The sequence below is a fragment of the Xyrauchen texanus genome, chromosome 11 (assembly GCF_025860055.1).
Source record: "Xyrauchen texanus isolate HMW12.3.18 chromosome 11, RBS_HiC_50CHRs, whole genome shotgun sequence".
NCBI classification, from domain to species: Eukaryota; Metazoa; Chordata; class Actinopteri; order Cypriniformes; family Catostomidae; genus Xyrauchen; species Xyrauchen texanus.
This window is the reverse complement of record NC_068286.1, coordinates 31,267,400-31,287,694: the sequence shown is the minus strand read 5'-3', so window position 1 is coordinate 31,287,694 and position 20,295 is coordinate 31,267,400. Positions and strand designations below refer to the sequence as shown.

The window sequence follows — 20,295 nt, the reverse complement described above, 5'->3', positions numbered from 1 at the left end:
GGCTCCCTGCTCAAGTAAAGCGTTTGGTTTATTATGAGCTTACGATGAGCAGTTTAACGTCACATAAATTACGCATTAATTTCACACTGATAATTTTGCTGCAAAAATGTATTTGGTTATATTATTGTGTGCTGTGCAAATTCGGCTTTTGAAAAAGTGAAAATGTGCCTATATTTGGATATTTTCGTGTGCGCTTTCAGCCTGTGGACAGTTTTAATTATGCATAGGCTGAATTATTCTCATTAGCTGTGTTCTGTGAGTGTGTGTCTGCGCACTGACAGAGAGGAAGTTTAAATAATATATATGTGCTGTTAAAAATATAAATATCTGCTTTTGTTGTGAATATGTTCTTGTCCGCTGCCTGTCAGCTGCCTGTGCGCAACAACCTTTTGGAGATGTTTAACTGTCTTGGCTATTTGTATGTGTCTGGCTGTGTGCAACGGAGTCTGGTTACAAGATAAATATGTTTGGTTCTTATTGGTGTGAGTTTACTTTATTATTAGACTATTATTATAGAGGTGTCCACCTGACGCAAAAAAAATGCACATCCCACTACAGCACCCCCAACTTAAAACCTCTTCCCACGGCCATGGTATGACATGTTATGGAAAGAGGAATTGTTGGTGAATCTGGGGCAATTAGGGATTGGGGGAAGGTTATATAACTGGATTAGAGATTTTCTTATACACAGAGAGATCAAAGTGAGAGTTGGGGAATCTGTGTAATCTAGTGGAGTGATAGAAAATGTGTCACATCCCATGGTAAAGTTATTAGAGACATGTTGGGAACATGGGAAAATGAGATGTAATAGTTTTTTATGGTTTGTAGGTGACATAGTAAGAGAAATGGGTTTAAATTAATACATGTATGCACCAAGAGCCACCAATTCCTCCGTGGATTTAACATTACTGGAGGCCAGACGAAAAGAGGGTCAGAATGACCAAAGTGGCAAGAGTAAGGGAGTATTTAGGACTACAGTACTGTAATAATAATCACTTATTTACAGACGCATCAAAAATACATATAGCGAACAGGTGGGGATTTCATTTACCATTCCAAAGTTAAAATGTTAAAAGAAGAAAAGGTTATCTGATCAGGTATCAGTATATATAGGTGAACTTAAGGCATTTCTGTTGGCCATACAATGGATTCATGAATCGAATTTACAACAAGCAATTACTGTATATGTTCAGATTCAAGTTCAGCTCTAATAAGTCTGGATGCTCACCAGTCAGAATCAAGGCAAGATATAATTCTGGATATTCTTCAAAATGTATATATATATTACAAATGGTAAGATTGAAGGTACAGTTTATGTGGGGTCTGGCTCATGTGGGTGTGAAAGGGAATGAGGAAGCTGATAGGTTGGTGAAACAAGCGATGGAAGGGGATACAGTGGAAATCAAAATATCACATAGTTGGTCAGAAATTAAATCAATGATAAAAAAGGAAATGTTTTGGAAATGGCAAAAATATTTGGATAATGACAGTAAAGAAAGACATTTATACTCAATACAATCAGTAGTGGGGAGGGGAAGATATAGTGCAAGAGACAGGAGAGAAGAGAACATCATAGACTAAGACTGAGGCATACAGGACTTAATAAAACAATGCAGTTAATATCCAAACACCCAACAGAACTGTGTGAATGGTGTGGAGTCAGTGAAACAGTGGAGTATGTGATTATTAACTGTACGGAGCATGCTGAGGAAAGATAAATAGTATTGGAGAAGTTGAGGAGAGGGGAGCAAGTAATAACATTAAAGAGTTTCTTAAAACCAGAAATAGAAGGAACATCTCAGTAGTGATTAGGTTCCTGGTGAACACAGGTCTAATTAGAAGATTTAAGTTCTAAGAGTAGAATAGATAAACAGAGTGGTGTATGTTTAGGAAATATATAAAGTTATTTGGGTATATATATGAAGGTGTGTGTGTGTATATTATATATACATATATATATATATATATATATATATATATATATATATATATATATATATATAATATATATATATATATACATATATATACTATATCATATACACACAGTGGATAGATGGAGATGTGAACTATGGGGAGGCCAGAGGAGCTGAACACACAGCGCTGGCCGAAGAACTGGCTCTGATAGGCCTGGGAGAGAGAGAGGTGGTTGAGAAGAGATTAGAGTTTCTGGCCATACTAACAGCAGGTGGCGGTAATGCAATATTAATTTGAGTTCCGCCAATAAAAAGAAGAAGAAGACGCGCTTACGACACGGAACTTTATTACGCGCTCTAACCGGAAACCGTGAAAGCATGGCGCCGACCTGTTAGTTAGCAGGTTTATGAATTTTTTTGTTACTATTTCGTTCTCCGTAGTTCATATTTAACAGATAGCATCACCGCGGGATCTGCGTGTAAGTCATCATGTCGTGTCGGACAGTGTGTCAGACGATTCAGCGGCGTAAGTTTATTTGACTGTCATAAATAATCAAACTACTGACCTTCAGACGCTCACAACACTATTGTCTTCAGAAGAAGCCAATAAGCAATATAACGTACATACATGAATCAAATAAATACATTGTACAGCTTCATATTTAATTGAGTGTTGATTGTTTTTTTATTTTATTCGACGAGTCTTCAATTCTAGCGTTGGACTGCCTTGGTTTGCTCATTAATATCAAAGAGTTGCGATTTCTTTTAGTAAATTTACATGTATATGTATGGAATTTAGACATAATAAACCAGATAATCAGATACATTTGCAAAGTTATTGTAAGAAATATTCAGATATGCAAGTTATAAACACTAACCAAAAGGTACCAAGAAAATGCCAGTGCTTATTTTATAAGAGAGTGGAGAATATATGTTTATTAGCACAGTTACACATGCAACAAGGAATGTTTTATCATTCATTCATTTTTAAGCATATTGTTATTAATCGATAATAGTTAAGAGGATGCACAGAATGCCCTGCTCACATATGTTTAAAGCTGTACACTTTCATAATTTAATACACAGATGTTAACTATCTGTTGTGTTGCAGGTCTGATGTCCAGCGCAGCAGCTGCTCGTCTCTCGTCTGCAGAACTGCACAGTCATCGAAGTGCTCTGTTCTCTAAAGAGCAGTCACGTCAGCGATCACTGTATCCACGCACAGAAAAGATCGAGGTGTCACTGCAGGGGCCAGGACTACAGGGGACGCTCCTCGTCATGAACAAAGGCGTGTCTTCTCCATACAGCTGTGCACGCCGTGAGTGACCGCCAGTACACACACTAACATACATTACACACAGTGAAGTAAAAAGTATTTGCCCCTTAATGATTTCTTCTGTTTTGTGTATTTTTCATACTAAATAGTTTTAGATCTTCAAGCGAGATATAATACTGAAATAAATGCAACCTGTGTAAACAAACTACAGTGTTTATATATATATATATACACACACACACAGGTGGTCAAAAGTTTGGAATAATGTACAGATTTTGCTCTTATGGAAAGAAATTGGTACTTTTATTCACCAAAGTGGCATTCAACTGATCACAAAGTATAGTCAGGACATTACTGATGTAAAAAACAGCACCATCACTATTTGAAAGAAGTTGTTTTTGATCAAATCTAGACAGGCCCCATTTCCAGCAGCCAGCACTCCAACACCTTATCCTTGAGTAATGCTAAATTGTTCAGGTTTCTAATTCACTCAAAAAAAAAAAAAAAAAATATATATATATATATATATATATATATATATATATATATATATATAAAAATAATAAACCAAGATTGCATCTTTATTTCAGTGGATGGGTGCAGGGCCGTAACTGCAATATACATTGAGGGAGACATGTCCCCTCCAATAAAAGTCCAAGCGTTCGACTCATCAGTCAACAGAACATTCTCCCAAAAGGTTTGAGGATCATCAAGATGTGTTGTGGCAAAATTGAGATGTCCTTAATGTTCTTCTGGGTTGCAGTCGTTTTCGCCTGACCTCTCTTCCATAGATGGCATTTTTGGCCAGTGTCTTTCTGATAGTGGAGTCATGAACAGTGACATTTATTGATGCAAGAGAGGCCAGCAGATGTAGATTAGATGTTGTCCTTTACTTTTTTGTGACTTCCTGAATGAGTCGTTGCTGTACTATTATAGGAATTTTGGAAGGTTGGACAGTTCTTGGAAGGTTCACTACTGTGCCAAGTTTTCTCCATTTGGAGATAATGGCTCTCATTGCGGTTATTTCGGAGTCCCATAGCCCTTTTCCACTTACATGGTTTGGGTGCGGGTTCCTGGGCCAGTACGAATTGATGCACTCTGCCTTACATTTACATTTATGCATTTGGCAGACGCTTTTATCCAAAGCGACTTACAGTGCACTTATTACAGGGACAATCCCCCCGGAGCAACCTGGAGTTAAGTGCCTTGCTCAAGGGCCCAACAGTGGCATCTTGGTGGTGCTGGGGCTTGAACCCCCAACCTTGTAGTCAGTAACCCTGAGCCTCAACCACTGAGCCACCACTGCCTTCAATCGGACAATTGACCAAATCATTAACAAATTGAAAAACACTTATGGGAGTACAGGGACCATAAGAAGGACATAAGCAAAAGCGACAGTGGATGGAGAAACAGTGCTTTGGACTCTGCCATCGACCAGCCTACTAACTAACAGTGTTATTGAATTCAGCCAGTAACGGTTGTGATAAACAGTGAATCGCTGGTGTCCTCAGCAGCGGAAGATGTTATATTTGCCAACTTTGCAACTTAGCTTTTCTTACAATGTTTTCATCTTTTTTTGTGCATTGTTTTGTTCTGTAAGGGAATTTTGACCACCCACTCACTAAGTTTGGAAGGTTGGGCTATCTGCAAAGTAAAATGGTGGGATTCTCAATAATATTATATGCTATGGCAAAAACCCAAATACAACCATCTGCTTTAACAATGTTAATAATGATTCCACTAACAGTTTACAGAACTTTGCAAGCTAAACCATAGTTCATACAATATAATGTAATTGCATTACCTGTCATCTTTAGCAAAGATGTTGTATCTGTCATATCTTGAGCAATGCAATAACGATGGACTGCATTAAATCCATATGTTTAAATATGTCCTCAAAAACAAGAGTCAAAGTTGTATACAAACACACTGTGACTCATCATGTTTGTTTTTGTTTGAGGTAGTCACGTGAAACTTCCCCGTAGACCGTAACCCATTATGTCACCATTCAGCTCTCAGGTCAGCTCCCTGTCGTGAACCAGCAGAGCACAGGCTCGGCACGAGAACAAAACGATTTCTATGGAAAAGGCCTACCAGAGCATTTGAAATAGCTTTGTAATCTTTCCCATACTGATTTCGTATTTCAATCACCTTTTTCTCAAAATTTCTGGAATTTCATTTGACCTTGGCATAGTGTGCTTCTGGGTGAGACCTTTTAGCCAACTTCATGCTGCTGAAAAAGTTCTTAGGTGTTGATTTGATTGAATAGGGCTGGCAGTAATCAGGCCTGGGTGTGTTTAGTCCAGCTGAACCCCATTATGAATGCAGTTTCATAGATTTGGGGATTTAGTAACTACGGGGGCAAACACTTTTTCACACAGGCCTAGTTGGTATTGGATAACATTATCATTTAAAAACTGTATTTTGTGTTTACTCCGATTGCATTTTGTTTTATGTTGGATTTTGTTTGTATTTTTGAAACAAGTTTTAGTTTGACATTTACGCAAAAACGGAAGAAATCAGGATGGGGGCAAATACTTTTTCAAAGTACGTAACGCATCTTAACAACTGACATGGAACAACATGAGATTACACAACATAAATGTAAAATTGACACTTTTCTTGCTTAATGTATGTTCCTGGTCTTATTGTGTATGATTCATCAGGGCACGTTATTCCAAAGAAAGGAAATAATTGTCTTCACAATGTTTCATTAAAATTTAATTACTGTACTTGCTCTGAAGTTATTTTCCTTTTCGACAGATGGCATCTTGGACACACAGGTTATTGATTAATAATATTTGATAGTTAAAGAGCTATTTATGCATTGTTTTAGGCTACTTTTGGAGATAATGAAGCTTTTTTAAAAACTTGCCAATACTGCCCTACAGGGGCAAAATTCAGCACCTTGCTAGAGGTTCTCAATTTTTTTATGGTCACTGCCACAGAAACTCCATAATCTAATTTTTTTTAAATTAAAAATATTTAAAGAACACAATGAAATGCATTCTTTCAGTTTTTTTGCTGAAATGAATAATGAAACACAAGATTTAGGGATGAGAGAATAGTGATTGTTACTGTTAAGCTCCAAAACGCCATACCATAACGTTGCATAATTACTTGACCAAAATTGAAGTGTTAATTCACCTATTCATACATCCTAATCTGGCGAACGCACAAAAATGTTTTTTTTTCACATAAGTGCGTCACACCTGAAGGCACATAAACACCTCAGTCCATCGAGAGCTGTGCACGCAGGACGGGCTGTGTTGCCAGGCGCAAGTATAAACAAGGTTTAAGGAGAAAAGGCTGAGGAAAAGAAATTGCGCACATTAGTTTATGCATGTACTGTCACACTTTTTAAATTTTTTTTATTTGCATGAGAGCGGGGCAGTTTTTCGTGCCCCTTTACAATACCTCTGCCCCTCACTTTGAGAACCACTATGCTTATGCCTACATGGCAACTCAGAAGAAAATGGAAAGAAGTGGATTTGTAGTTATCCTAGTATATCTAATACAGACCTTTCTGTCTCAGTATGGATCTGGATAAGACAGGGATTTTCAAACATTTGGATCCAGATAACCCCCCCAAATGTGATTATTCCCTTGTGAGAGATCCCATTCTAAAATCTAAATATTCTGACTATTTTTATGTATTAAGACCGATTTATATTGCGTGAGAAAAATATTAAGTGTGATACTATAAAGACAAAATGTTGTTTTCAAAATTAAATAATTTGCTTTTATATTGTCATTGTACTAAAATATAAGATAATTATATTGAAGAAAAACAACCTCACGCTGTTTTTCAAGCGACTCATATAAGGTGCTCTGACCGCACAGAGAAATGCCAGTTTTGGAGTTTGTGCTTATTTATACGGCCTGCTTCATTATTTGATCTTTAATAAAGGATGCATTAAATACAGTATGTAACAGCGCAGTGCTTTTTATATGCTCTGACTGGCAAGTTTTTCTCAAGTGGAACACCAGGTACGGCTCCACTTTATTTCACGAATACACTGCTTCTGTATTTACTTATTTTGCATTTTTGTATTATAATACTCTGTTTGGAGTGCTGTTCATTCTTCCTCTCCAATCAAATGCGAGCTGAAGTGCTGCTCTCACGCGTCATCATTAGTGTTTAAAAAGATCTCATTTTGTGTTAAATGAAATCCGACGACTATTCGACAGCGGATTTTTGTCGACAATTTTTTGTTGTCTACAATGTCGACTAATCCTTTGTCTTATTCCAAAAACTATTTGAAGTGTGGACTCGTCTAACCACAAGCCTCAACGTCGGTGCTGGACAGTGTTGATATATGGCTTCTGCTTTACAATGCCTTAACTTGAATCTTTGGGTGCAGGGGTGAATGGTGTTGACTGACAATGGTTTACTGAAGTATTCCAGAGCCCATGTAATGATATCCATTACAGACAAATGACGGTTTCTAAGACCGTGACGGCTGATGGATCACACACTTTCGGAAGTGGTTTTTGGTCTAGTCCTTGACGCACCAAGATCTGATCTGATTCCTTGAATCTGCTATCTATATTGTTCATTGTAGAGGGTGAAATGGCCAAAATCCTTCCAGTTTGTATTTTGTGAACATTGTTTTGATATATCTGCTTGCAAATTGCAGAGCCTCGACCCATCCTTGCTCTTGGAAGGTCTGTTTTTTTTGGTGGCTCCTTATATACTATAACATGATTGCCTCACCTGTTTCACATCACCTTGTTATTTCAACTCGTCAATTTGACAAACTTCTCAGGCAAAGACGTGATAGAAGTGAATGAAACATACTCATTCTTTATTTGCCAATGCATTTCATTAGTTAATTTGCTGTTGTTTTCTTTTGTGTTTCTGTCAGATCTGTCGGAGTGGCACGTGAAGAGTTCTGCTATCGCTCTTGTTGATGGTGAGCTCTGGCACATGCACCAACCCTTGACCCGCTCCTGTGATCTCACACTCCTCACCTTCAAAGACAAAGACCCTCAGATAGCCAATCAGGTGATTGTTTGTGCTGATAGGTATACACGCGATTGTTTGTATTTATGTAAATGTTGTTGTTTTTTTTTTTTTTATCTGAAAAAGAAACCACCTCAATTTAAACCATTCAGAATGCTTAATGTGGAATTATATTTGGTGTCAAATTTAAAAAAAATCTTTTGTTTTTGTGTGTCAGGTATACTGGCGTTCATGTGCGGCTATTCTCGGTCTGGTGCTCGATGCAGCGTTTAAAGACGAATATAGTGTAGAACTCCTGAAGATTCCAGAAATACCAGGTAACATTTGCACCGATGAAAATTCCGGTTCACTAAGCAGAATCTGAACACAGGACAGTATTGCATGCGTTCTCTAAGAGATGTTCAAATACAGTCTTTCCTGTGTGTGTTTTCAGTGACTGCTGGTGCATTTTGTTGTGATTTGGTTCTGGACCCTCGATTAGACTCCTGGACTCCCACAGAGGTCAGAACTCAGCTGGTTATATATTTAGTCTTTGTATCAAGTCAATTAGATATCCTTGAGCAGAACTGTATGTGCTACTTTGTTTACACAGTTCCGTCTGTGAAAATAAAAATTATTTCAGCATATAGAGCTTTAATGGTTTTAAGTTTTCATGACAGATGGGTCTTAAAACAGATGGGTTTCATACTTATAAAATCTTCTATTTCACTGTTTTGTGTGAATATAGAGTTTTCTGCTCTTTTCTAAATCTCAAATCAGTTCAGTTAAGAGAATTGGCTACAGTTACACAGCATAATTTAAACTTAATTTCTAAATTGCAACTTTCATTTTACATTCAACCATCACAATATACATGAAACAATGTGCAGTACATTCAGAATGTATTCAGATCCTTTCAATGCTTTAAATTATCAAATTTTTTTCACATCAATCTACACTCCATATCCCATACTGACAAAGCAAAAAACAGATTTTTTTATCACTTTGTAAATTTATTAAAAAGAAAAACTGATATCAGATTAACATAAGTATTCATACCCTTTGCTATGACACTTGTGCCACTTTTTCCACTGCACGTTACGGTTCGACTCGCCTCAACTCTACTCGGTTTACTTTTCTGAGCTTGCATTTCCATTGTAGTTTAGTGCCGTCTCAATGTGGGTGGGATTATAGGCTGATCATCATAGTTGTGCCACCTCTACTGCCGTGACATTATCTTAAACATGAGACAAACCGACCAAAACAATAACACGACTGTTAGCTACTAGCTCATTGTGCTGCATAAAGCAGTTGTTGCATGGTGATTTTACACAAGTGTAACAGTTAAATTGGCCTGATTGTTTTAGAAGCAAGCTTCCAGTAGCTGGTCAACTAAATAAAATGAAGCTTTCAAGCAGAATATAGAGTTAACATAACAAAATGTACCATCCTCCTTCGTGGCTGAGTCCGGGGCACTCATCCGTCCCATTGCTCGCTGGTTTAGATATTGTCCATTTGGTAGAACCACTTCCACATTTCCTTTGATTCTGTAGTCACTTATAATTATTTATTTATTTTTATTTACTTTCCCTACACTGTTGGTAGGTCCTGTATAAAGTATCATGTACCAGGTACTATCCACAGTGGAAAACCCCCAAAAAGCGAGCAGAGTCGAGTTGTATCGTGCAGTGGAAAAGCCCCATTGTGATTTAGCTCAGGTGCATCCCATTTCTCTGGATAATTTTTTAGATGTTTCTTGGAGTCTACCTGTGGCAAATTTAAGTGATTGGACATGATTTGGAAAGGCACACACTTTTCTCTATAAGGTCTCACAGTTGAAAATGCATAACAGAGCAAAAAAGGTCAGAGGTCAAATATAATGCCTGCAGAGCTCCTTGACAGGATTGTGTCAAGGCACAGATCTGGGGAATGCTACAAAAATGTTTGCATTACATTTTCCCGAGAGCACAACGGCCTCCATAATTCTTAAATGGAAGACGTTTGGCCACCCGGCCAAACTGAGCAATCAGGGGAGAAGGGCCTTTGTAAGAGAGGTGACCATGAACCCGATGGTCACTCTGGTTGAGCTCCAGAGATCATGTGTGGAAATGGGAGAAACTTGAAGTACAACCATCACTGCCACACTCCACCGATCTGGGCTTTATGGAATAGTGGCCAGAAGGAAGCCTCTCACTGCAAGTCACATTAAAGCCTGCTTGGAATTTGCAAAAAGCACCTAAAGGACTCAGACTGTGAGAAACAATATTGTCTGGTCTGATGAAATTAAGATTGATCTGTTTGGCCTCTATTCCAAGCGTTATGTCTGGAGGAAACCAGGCACTGCTCATCACCTGCATGATACCATCCCATTCCCAGGAAATCTGAACGCAGCAAAATACAGAGATCCTTAATGAAATCCTGGTCAAGAGCACTCAAACTGAGCTGAAGGTTCCCCTTCCAACAGGACAATGACCCTAAGCACACAGCCAACACAATCCAAGAGTGGCTTAGGGACAACTTGTGTTGTCCATGGCCCAGCCTGAGCTTGAGACTTGAATGGCTGTCCAGAGTCCACTGATGGACCCAACCTGACATATCCTTGAGAGGATATGCAGAGAAGAATGGCATAAAATCCTCAAATACAGCTATGCATAGCTTGTCGCACTCGCATCATATCTAAAAAGACTTGTTGCTGTAATCGCTGCCAAAGATTCTTCAAATAAATAGTGATTTAAGGGTCTGCATTGGTGTCAATGTGATTTTTATTAATTTTTTTTCTTTTTAATAAATGTTCAAAGTTATCAAAAATCTGGTTATTGCATTGTCATTATGGGGTGTGGAGTATAGATTGATGAAAATATATATGAATAATAAAGCATTTTAGCATAAGGCTTCAACATAAAATGTGGAAAAAAAAGAAATGAAGGGGACTGAATACTTTATGAATGCACTGTACAGTAAAGGGGTCATGAAATGAGGAATAAGTTTTCTTAAAATTTTGACATGTAAGAGGTCATTGTACTATAAAAACGTACTGTAATTTTCAGAACTCAAAACTTCCTACTCACTGCGAAAAGAGCATTTGTTGAAACCAAGATGTCAGAGTTACCCGTTCTCTACTTCCCCCCACATTGTGATGTCACACTGTGTTAGACGTTTGCATCTGACCACGTCCATAACACATCCATGCCTGCAAACTGGTTGCCTTTGGGCGAAACTTGCAGTTTTTAATCCAAAATAGGTAATTTACACTATTCGTGCAGATCTGATTCAGGGTTTTTTTGGGAGGGGGGGGGATTGGGGGTTTCCAGGACACGTAAACACCACCTCCTCTGTGTTTAACAGATGCGGTGCATTTCTCTGAAAGTGAACAAACCAAGGTTAAGATATCCTTACTGTTGCAGTGTATGATTGTCTAACTGTATTTGTCGATTTATATACTCCACAGAATTAGTTAGAACATAACTTTAGAATATTGTGAAATAAACACAATGTTTGGCTATTCATAATGCACAGACTTGCTTTATGATGTCTATTTGAATCTCTTATGTTCATTACTGTCATTTGTTGATCATAAACAAAAAAAGACAATAAATCAATCACATGCTGTGTATACCGTAGAACCGGCAAAGAAATTGCAATGACTCTTGTCTATAACTTATAATTTCTAAAACTGTCCCTTTCCTTGCAACCTTTCCTTCGAGTCCTGTCAGCACCCACTTGTCTCTGTAAAACAAATCTTTATATTGTCGGTGGACTATTTGTCGAACCTGGTGCAAATGGCGGCATGGGAACCCATTGTTCCTATCCCATTTGCACCGAAATCTTCGGTCTTTGTGTGATTTGGCCTTTAAGTGCTCATATGCAGTATTGGGGGCTGTCTGTTTGTTCATGCATATATTTGCTAAAATTGCACAATTGTAGGTCTAAAGTGTTTTCAATACTAATTATGTTTTATTGGTAAAGTACTTTACGCACACAGGAAATGGGCAGCATTGGAAAAAACACCATTAAATAAACTGTAAATTATATATTTATTTGACATATTCAGTAGGCTTTTTTTATCAAAGTAAATTACAAAAATAACCAATTAATGCATCAAATGCATAGCTGAACTGTTAACCATTACATATTTTTTTTATGAAATTCAATTTCATAAATGAATTCATGAAGTTCATTCCCAAATCATTGCGTGCTCACTTTACATGTCAATCTCTTTCTGCATAAGTGTACACTTTGTTGGCCAGAATTAGCTGAAAAGTGGATCACAATTTACACCACTAGTCAGACGTCTGGCTCTGTGTGATTACATTGTAAGTGTTTGTATTTTGAGGTGTGTAAGTGAGTGTTGTTCGTTCTGTGTATGTGCTGCAGGAGAATCTGCGCAGTTTGACACGTGATGCTTTACATCTCATCCAGAAAGATTTACCGTGGGAACCGCTGGAGGTTTCAGCATCTGTAGCGCTGGAGATCTTCTCTCACAGCAGGTATTGCAGAAACTATCTCACATTTCTGATGAGAATTTGTGTGTTTATATCTCTCTCATCATTGTGTGTGTGTGTGCACGCGCGCGCAGGTTTAAACAGGAGGAAGTGGAAGAAAGAGCTGCTTACAGTCAGAGTGGAACAGTGTCATTGTACAGGTGAACATACATCTGAACCTATGTACAGACATACACACCACTGATCCAAACACGCCCTTTACATCGTCCTCTCTCTGTGTTTGTCAGGTGTGGAGATCATGTGATGTTGAGTGAGGCTCCTCTGATTGGCCGGACAGGTCTGTGCTCGCAATATGAGGTCACAGCCATTCATACGTTAGGAGAGCGAGAGCGGGGCATCCAGCGCAGAGCTCAGGGCTTGTCACTGCCTGTCAACCTCACTGTATGTACATGTCATGTTTGCAGTAGATATAAAGCCATTGTGTGCAGTGACACTGGGGCAATTAAATTATTACTCTTAATTACTGTAATATTACTGTAATGGCAAATGTAGAACTGTAGACAGTACAACGTCATATTTTTGGTTTTAAGATTAATAATATTCCTAGCTGCTAGCGTAGTATTTTGTGGTTCGTATCAGGATTCAAAATGAGAGTCCCCGGTGTATTTCAAAGTTAATGTGTCTTTTAAAGTTAAAAGTTTCATGCAATAAATCAAATTCCCCCCAATTTGGACTTGTAGTCTGTCTGGCCCTCCCCATCAAAGGAAGGGAATACTCTGAACATTTAATATAGGCAGACTAACTGCCGTTCAACACATTATCGAATCAGCTCAATCAGCCATTAGCATAATGTAATGTGAGAGGTTTGAGATGAAATCAAAGATCATTTAAGAAAACATTAATTAAAAGCCTCTATATGGCCAAGTGTTATCATTAACAGCAGAAGGATGTAATTTAATTAAATATAGTCATATGCGCTGCACGCCACAGTATAAGAGGCACTTCTCTGCTCTGTCATCTTCACAAACGCAACACCCACTACAAATGCTTGATTTTCATGCAGTTTGTCCTATAGAATCCATCTGCAGAGCCACAGATCAGTGTGTTTGGTGTATACACAGCTGTGAACTCTCAAACAAACTCTTTCTCCATTGCAGCTGGGAGATTTCAGCTCGGGAGTTGCGTGAAACTTGATATAACAAACTAAACCTTCACATACAGGAAGAATGTCAAATATATTTCAAAATAAAAGTCCCACTGAAATGAAAACACTTTTCAACTGATAACGTGAAATTGAAGACATTACTACAGAAAAATATTACTACTGTATAAAAGTGTAATATTCAAAGCAGTCACAATAATACTCATAGAAACAATAATATAATATTAAATGGTTATATTATTATCTGTAAGCAATATTACATGAGCAAGTGTACTTGAATATCAGAATGTTGTGATTCAGCCATGGCAGACTTTTGCCTCAGGTAATCAGATTTTCATTTAAAGTTTTCATTAATACTGTAAAGCTTTTTGTATTTTTTATTTTATTTGTTGCCCAAGTATCGAGTTTGTTCCGATACAGAGTTATCAGGGCTTGTATCGTACACAAGCCAAAATGTTGGTATCGGAGCAACACTATAGCCTACCCTGTTTTACTGATAAGTTAAGTCCATGTTGAATGCGTGTCCCTGACTGTTTAAGAGTTGGTGATTCATGATTTATTTTGAGATTGTGTTGGTTTGTTTTGGTATGGGGATATGGTAATAATTGTATTTGTTCAGCTCTTGAAAAAGGTCTTAAATCTTAAATTTGATTTTAAAAACACTGTAGTAACCCTCTTGTTTCCAAGTATATTTCCAAATCTGTTTTATTCTGTGTGTGTTTTATTTGCTTTATTTGTTTCTTTTTTAGGCTCATCATACAGTGTGGAGAAAACTACGCAGTAGAGCAGAGAAACTAGTAAGAAATATTGCAGTTTAACAGGCTAAAGGAATGTTCCAGGTTTATTATCAATTAAAGGGAAAGTTCAACCAAAAAATTTTTACATTTTGTATTTACTCACTCATGTTGTCCCAAACCCAGACATTCTATCTGATGCGCCACACAAATGGAAACCGTTAAATGAATATCCAGAGGCCTTTTTTTTTTCAATAGAATGGCAGTGACAGATATTGACTCACTTTAAAGCCAGACAAAATAATGACCCAAAGGTATAATATAACTAGTCCTTGGGAAAAATTTCTTCTGAGGTATCCGACACAAAACTGAAGTAATTTGTCAGTGAAAATTGACATCTGTGCATCCTAGCGCTATGATAAAAGATTGTGCACAGTGGTTTGCATGTGCACACGAGAACTTGCGTTGTTTAGGGAAAATATTCAAAATTCTTTAATAGACAATAATGGTTTGCAATTAAGTATTTTAAAGGTATATATGACTCAAATCTTGTGCTACCTCTCTATTTTATTATATTTATACGTTTTCTCTTGTCGCAGGTAGAGATTCCCTCAATCAAGACAGCGACTCTCACATCTGAAGCCACACCCCCTCCACCTAAGCAGTAATCTATTCCCTTAGCTTTCATTATCTGTATTATATTGTTGAATAAATGTGTTTGCAACATGTGGACAAGTCATCTTTAGTATTTTGGTCAGTGTGGTGATGTTCTTTTAATTTTTTTTTATTGTCCATATCAATTAAATTATAAAAAAATACATACAGGTGAAACTCGAAAAATTAGAATATCGTGCAAAAGTTCATTAATTTCAGTAATTCAACTTAAAAGGTGAAACTAATATATTATATAGACTCATTACAAGCAAAGTAAGATATTTCAAGCCTTTATTTGATATAATTTTGATGATTATGGCTTACAGCTTATGAAAACCCCAAATTCAGAATCTCAGAAAATTAGAATATTGTGAAAAGGTTCAGTATTGTAGGCTCAAAGTGTCACACTCTAATCAGCTAAACACCTGCAAAGGGTTCCTGAGCCTTTAAATGGTCTCTCGGTCTGGTTCAGTTGAATTCACAATCATGGGGAAGACTGCTGACCTGACAGTTGTGCAGAAAACCATCATTGACACCCTCCACAAGGAGGGACAGCCTCAAAAGGTAATTGCAAAAGATGTTGGATGTTCTCAAAGTGCTGTATCAAAGCACATTAATAGAAAGTTAAGTGGAAGGGAAAAGTGTGGAAGAAAAAGGTGCACGAGCAGCAGGGATGACCGTAGCCTGGAGAGGATTGTCAGGAAAAGGCCATTCAGATGTGTGGGGGAGCTTCACAAGGAGTGGACTGAGGCTGGAGTTACTGCATCAAGAGCCACCACACACAGACGGGTCCTGGACATGGGCTTCAAATGTCAAACGTCTTACCTGGGTAAAGAAAAAAAGAACTGGTCTGTTGCTCAGTGGTCCAAAGTCCTCTTTTCTGATGAGAGCAAATTTTGCATCTCATTTGGAAACCAAGGTCCCACAGTCTGGAGGAAGAATGGAGAGGCACACAATCCAAGATGCTTGAAGTCCAGTGTGAAGTTTCCACAGTCTGTGTTGGTTTGGGGAGCCATGTCATCGGCTGGTGTTGGTCCACTGTGCTTTATTAAGTCCAGAGTCAACGCAGCCGTCTACCGGGACATTTTAGAGCACTTCATGCTTCCTTCAGCAGACAAGCTTTATGGAGATGCTGACTTCATTTTCCAGCAGGACTTGGCACCTGCCCACACTGCCAAAAGTACCAAAACCTGGTTCAATGGCCGTGGTATTACTATGCTTGATTGGCCAGCAAACTCGCCTGACCTGAACCCCATAGAGAATCTATGGGGCATTGCCAAGAGAAAGATGAGACATGAGACCAAACAATGCAGAAGAGCTGAAGGCCGCTATTGAAGCATCTTGGTCTTCCATAACACCTCAGCAGTGCCACAGGCTGATAGCATCCATGCCACGCCGCATTGAGGCAGTAATTAATGCAAAAGGGGCCCAAACCAAGTACTGAGTACATATGCATGATTATACTTTTCAGAGGGCTGACATTTCTGTATTTAAAATCCTTTTTTTGATTGATTTCATGTAATATTCTAATTTTCTGAGATTCTGAATTTGGGGTTTTCATAAGCTGTAAGCCATAATCATCAAAATTATATCAAATAAAGGCTTGAAATATCTTTGCTTGTAATGAGTCTATATAATATATTAGTTTCACCTTTTAAGTTGAATTACTGAAATTAATGAACTTTTGCACGATATTCTAATTTTTCGTAGTTTCACCTGTACAAATGCAATTCACACAAATTCACAGTTGCTTGAATAAATTTATTATGAGTATATTTTCCATTTCAGAGTTTTAATTCATTTTGGAACTTTTGGCCCTCTAGCTGTTGAAGTGTAGTACTGCAAGTTACTTGCAGACGAGCACTGTTTTATTTATTATTAGGGCTGTCAATCGATTAAAAGTTTTAATCTAATTAATCACATGGTGTCCTGATTAATTGATCACATTTAATTGTGTATAATTAAAGTAAAAAACAATAATTCAATATATGATGATGAAATAATTATACTTGGTTATCTTTAAATATTTAAAAATTGTCATATATATATTCAGATAATTAAAATTCATTACATTCTTGTGGCAGAAGAGTTAATCATTGATAAGACAATACAAAAAAACGGCTTTAGAATACAATGTATTGTTTACTACCATATTATTGAACATAAGCAAATCATTGGCATACAGTTCACAGCAATCCATTTTGCAAATTAAGTTGTCAATCAGTTCGAGATTTATTAATAGGGCTTGTTTAAGGACCCTCCAATTTACACCTGCGTCATAACATTAACATAACATTTTTAGGTCACTCTGTCAAGTTAAATATCGTTTAATACTTGGAACACATCTTGAGATCCCTTTGTTTGAATTTGCGCTCCAAGTGTTTTGAATGCAAGAACGTAACGCATGTCTGTGTTGTGCTGCCTGCTTAAGGGTTGTTTTCTTCACTGTATAAACTGCGTGTTCCCATACAGCTGAAATTTCGATTACTGCCCTCTGGAGTAAACAAGTGGTACTACAAGCTTTAATTTCTCAGGAATATTCCTTATTAAGGTCCGGGGGCATTGCGATTTAATTGCGTAACATTTTTATAGGTTATTTAAAAATTTATTAATCGCACTGAATTAACACATTAAATTGACAGCCCTAGTTATTATGTTTGCTGGACTTATGGTGCATTCACATACAACGCGGACATTTTTTTTTTTTGCCTTGCATTGCTCGCGCCAGTTTGACCACTGGATTAAATTTGTGTTTAAACTCACATTCGCGCGAGTATTCCCCCTTCACTTCTGGAAAAGGACAGGAGGAGGGGCTTCTACGACAACTTAAATTTCCACCATTAATCATGGCCGATATCACAACGATTGCTGCTCTGTATCTGTTGTGGAAGTCCCAGATACGTTGACTTTGTGTCATACAATACCGGGTGCCCACACACCGCTACAACATTTTCTCATCCATTTTTCCTGATTTCTTCTGCTACTATGGCAGTACGTCAGTGACATATGGACAATCTCAATGCTGATAGGCTTTCGCAGCATCACGCGGACACGTGAAGGAAGCGATTTCGCATTTTTTCTTCGTGCCTCGAATGAAGAGTCTTTGCATTGACTTTGTAATCGTGCGATTCGCGTTGTATGTGAATGCCCCATATGCTCTGCTCTTCTGCACGGATGAATATGATGGTTTGAGAACAGGTGTAACCATGGTTACAGGTAATGAACTAACAACCACAAAACTCGCCATAACTTTTTTTTTTATATATATAAAAAAAAATTACGAAATGAAGAATCAGCTGGATATCTGAAAAATATGTCTTATGAGCAGGTAAGTAGCATTTCTTCCCTGTTGTTTTGACTTATTGAAAACAATTGTTTCAACATAAATAATGTTATTAAAGTTAGGCAAAGCTGACATTAGATAACGATTGCTAGTTACGTCAGGAAGTCAAATGGTGCAAACTATTATAACTTGGCTAGCAGGCAAATAGACTAAGGTAGTAACTGGTTTAGCGATTGGCATTATTACAAGCAAAGTTTAAAAAAATTCCCTTTGTCCTTACTTGAAAATTTTGAATGATCCATGGTTAATGTTGCTTATTTATTGTGACTACAAGCTGTCATCTTCAAACTACCACTGCACATATACACTTGCTGTAGTAGCTCCAGACCTCCTTTTCTTTATTTACAAACATGACGTAATGCACAGATGACTGATGGTAGAATGCCATTTTCTGCCAAATCCGTCCCGACAGCTCCAAAATAATTCTAGGCTTTCCATAGTGAATTGGGGTAAGGCAAAAACATGGTTTGGTTGACGGGTTATTGGTGAACTTGATCATTACTGAAATTGTTCATTTTTAACCAACAAATCTTACATTGTCTAGCTTGTATATAAAACATTAAAAAATATATATATATTCAAATCTCATTAAAAGCTGAAATGTTTTGAAAAATAAATGTTGCGTACGTTTTTATTAATATTTCTAAAAAGAAAAAAGCAGTGAAACAATTGTTTTAAAATATAATTAATACTTTTTTGACATTTATTTAGACATTTTAAAAACCAACATTTACACCATTCAACATTTTTTATTCATGTTGTTTATGATGTTATTATCAGTGGTAATGACGCTGGCTACCACCCCTGGAGTTCGCGAGTTCGGATCCCAGGGCCTGCTGAGTGACTCCAGCCAGGTCTCCTCAGCAACCAAGTTGGCCCGGTTGCTAGGGAGGGTAGGGTCACATGGGTTGTGAGTTATGCGTAGATGGCGCTGTGGATGTAGTGAACATAGACATCATATAGATAGACGTCCTATCGTATCGACCGCTTCTGCTTACTGGGGCCATCTTAGACCGGTCACCCGCTCCACTCAGTGTAATCTGTATGGCAGGTGCAATGAACTGTCAGCGCATTTAATTATTTAATTAGGCTTAACAGTAATATAATATTCTGATATAAGATATAAAGTGACCAGACGTCCAAAATCAAAATATGTGATGTAGGATATAAGGTATTTTATAAATCACACACTATAAATATGATAAAGAATCAGAAACAGATAGTTGCAGTAAAGTAAGATATTTTAATAAGTTGAACTATTTATAATGATTTCTCTCTCTCTCTCTCTCTCTCTCTCTCTCTCTCTCTCTCAAACAAACAAACAAGCGCGCACACACACACAGTCTCTCTCTCTCTCACACACACACACACACACACACACACACCTAGCTAACGTTAGCTGGCTACGATTTCAGTACAGTAATATCAAAGATCCTTGCTCCTTCTCAATTATCTGGTAATATTCTATTCACAAAATACAACCAATAGTACGGTAATGTTAAAACTTACTTGTGAAAAGTAATCCCCCGGGCCCTATTTGCGATGGTCCGCCGATTAGAACAGGAAAATACTCCAAAGTGCTCTGGCATCTTAACTGCTGCCGCGCAACGAAACTAGGAGTACGACCGGTTTAAGATGGCGGCCGTATTTTCTTAGTGCGCAGCGGTCAATAGGGCATCTAGTCTCTATATAATATCTATGGTAGTGAATTTTTATTTATTTATTTTGTTTTTCAAGATTTTTCATTTTTCTATCACCTCACACAACATGATTTGTCATGACCCATTTGTGTGCACATCTTAAAATGACATAGAAGACCACAA

At 37.6% G+C, this 20,295-nt stretch overlaps 2 protein-coding genes across 3 annotated transcripts in view; both read left to right on the top strand.

Annotated features, from left to right (window-relative positions):
* The first annotated feature begins 2,276 nt into the window (after positions 1–2,276).
* Positions 2,277–15,332, top strand: mrpl39 (mitochondrial ribosomal protein L39). Its single transcript, XM_052136995.1, has 10 exons — positions 2,277–2,442; positions 3,028–3,234; positions 8,061–8,200; positions 8,376–8,475; positions 8,592–8,659; positions 12,512–12,624; positions 12,714–12,779; positions 12,867–13,020; positions 14,491–14,538; positions 15,075–15,332. Exons 1-10 carry the CDS (start codon positions 2,406–2,408, stop codon positions 15,141–15,143), a joined length of 1,002 nt encoding a protein of 333 aa, XP_051992955.1. The 5' UTR covers positions 2,277–2,405; the 3' UTR covers positions 15,144–15,332.
* Positions 15,333–18,185: 2,853 nt separating this feature from the next.
* Positions 18,186–20,295, top strand: part of LOC127651251 (junctional adhesion molecule 2A-like) — a 33,681-nt gene continuing 31,571 nt past the window's right edge. For both annotated transcript variants that reach the window (XM_052136997.1, XM_052136996.1), the window contains exon 1: positions 18,186–18,345. In XM_052136997.1, coding sequence (XP_051992957.1) covers positions 18,222–18,345 — 124 coding nt within the window. In that variant the 5' untranslated portion in view covers positions 18,186–18,221. The remainder of the gene's footprint in view (positions 18,346–20,295) is intronic.

Excerpts from the sequence above, each read along its gene's own strand:
- mrpl39 (XM_052136995.1), top strand. The coding sequence starts at position 2,406 with ATGTCGTGTCGGACAGTGTGTCAGACGATTCAGCGGC. Across the intron at positions 3,235-8,060 it reads TCCATACAGCTGTGCACGCC|ATCTGTCGGAGTGGCACGTG; the intron begins GTGAGTGACCGC and ends TGTTTCTGTCAG. Across the intron at positions 8,476-8,591 it reads GAAGATTCCAGAAATACCAG|TGACTGCTGGTGCATTTTGT; the intron begins GTAACATTTGCA and ends GTGTGTTTTCAG.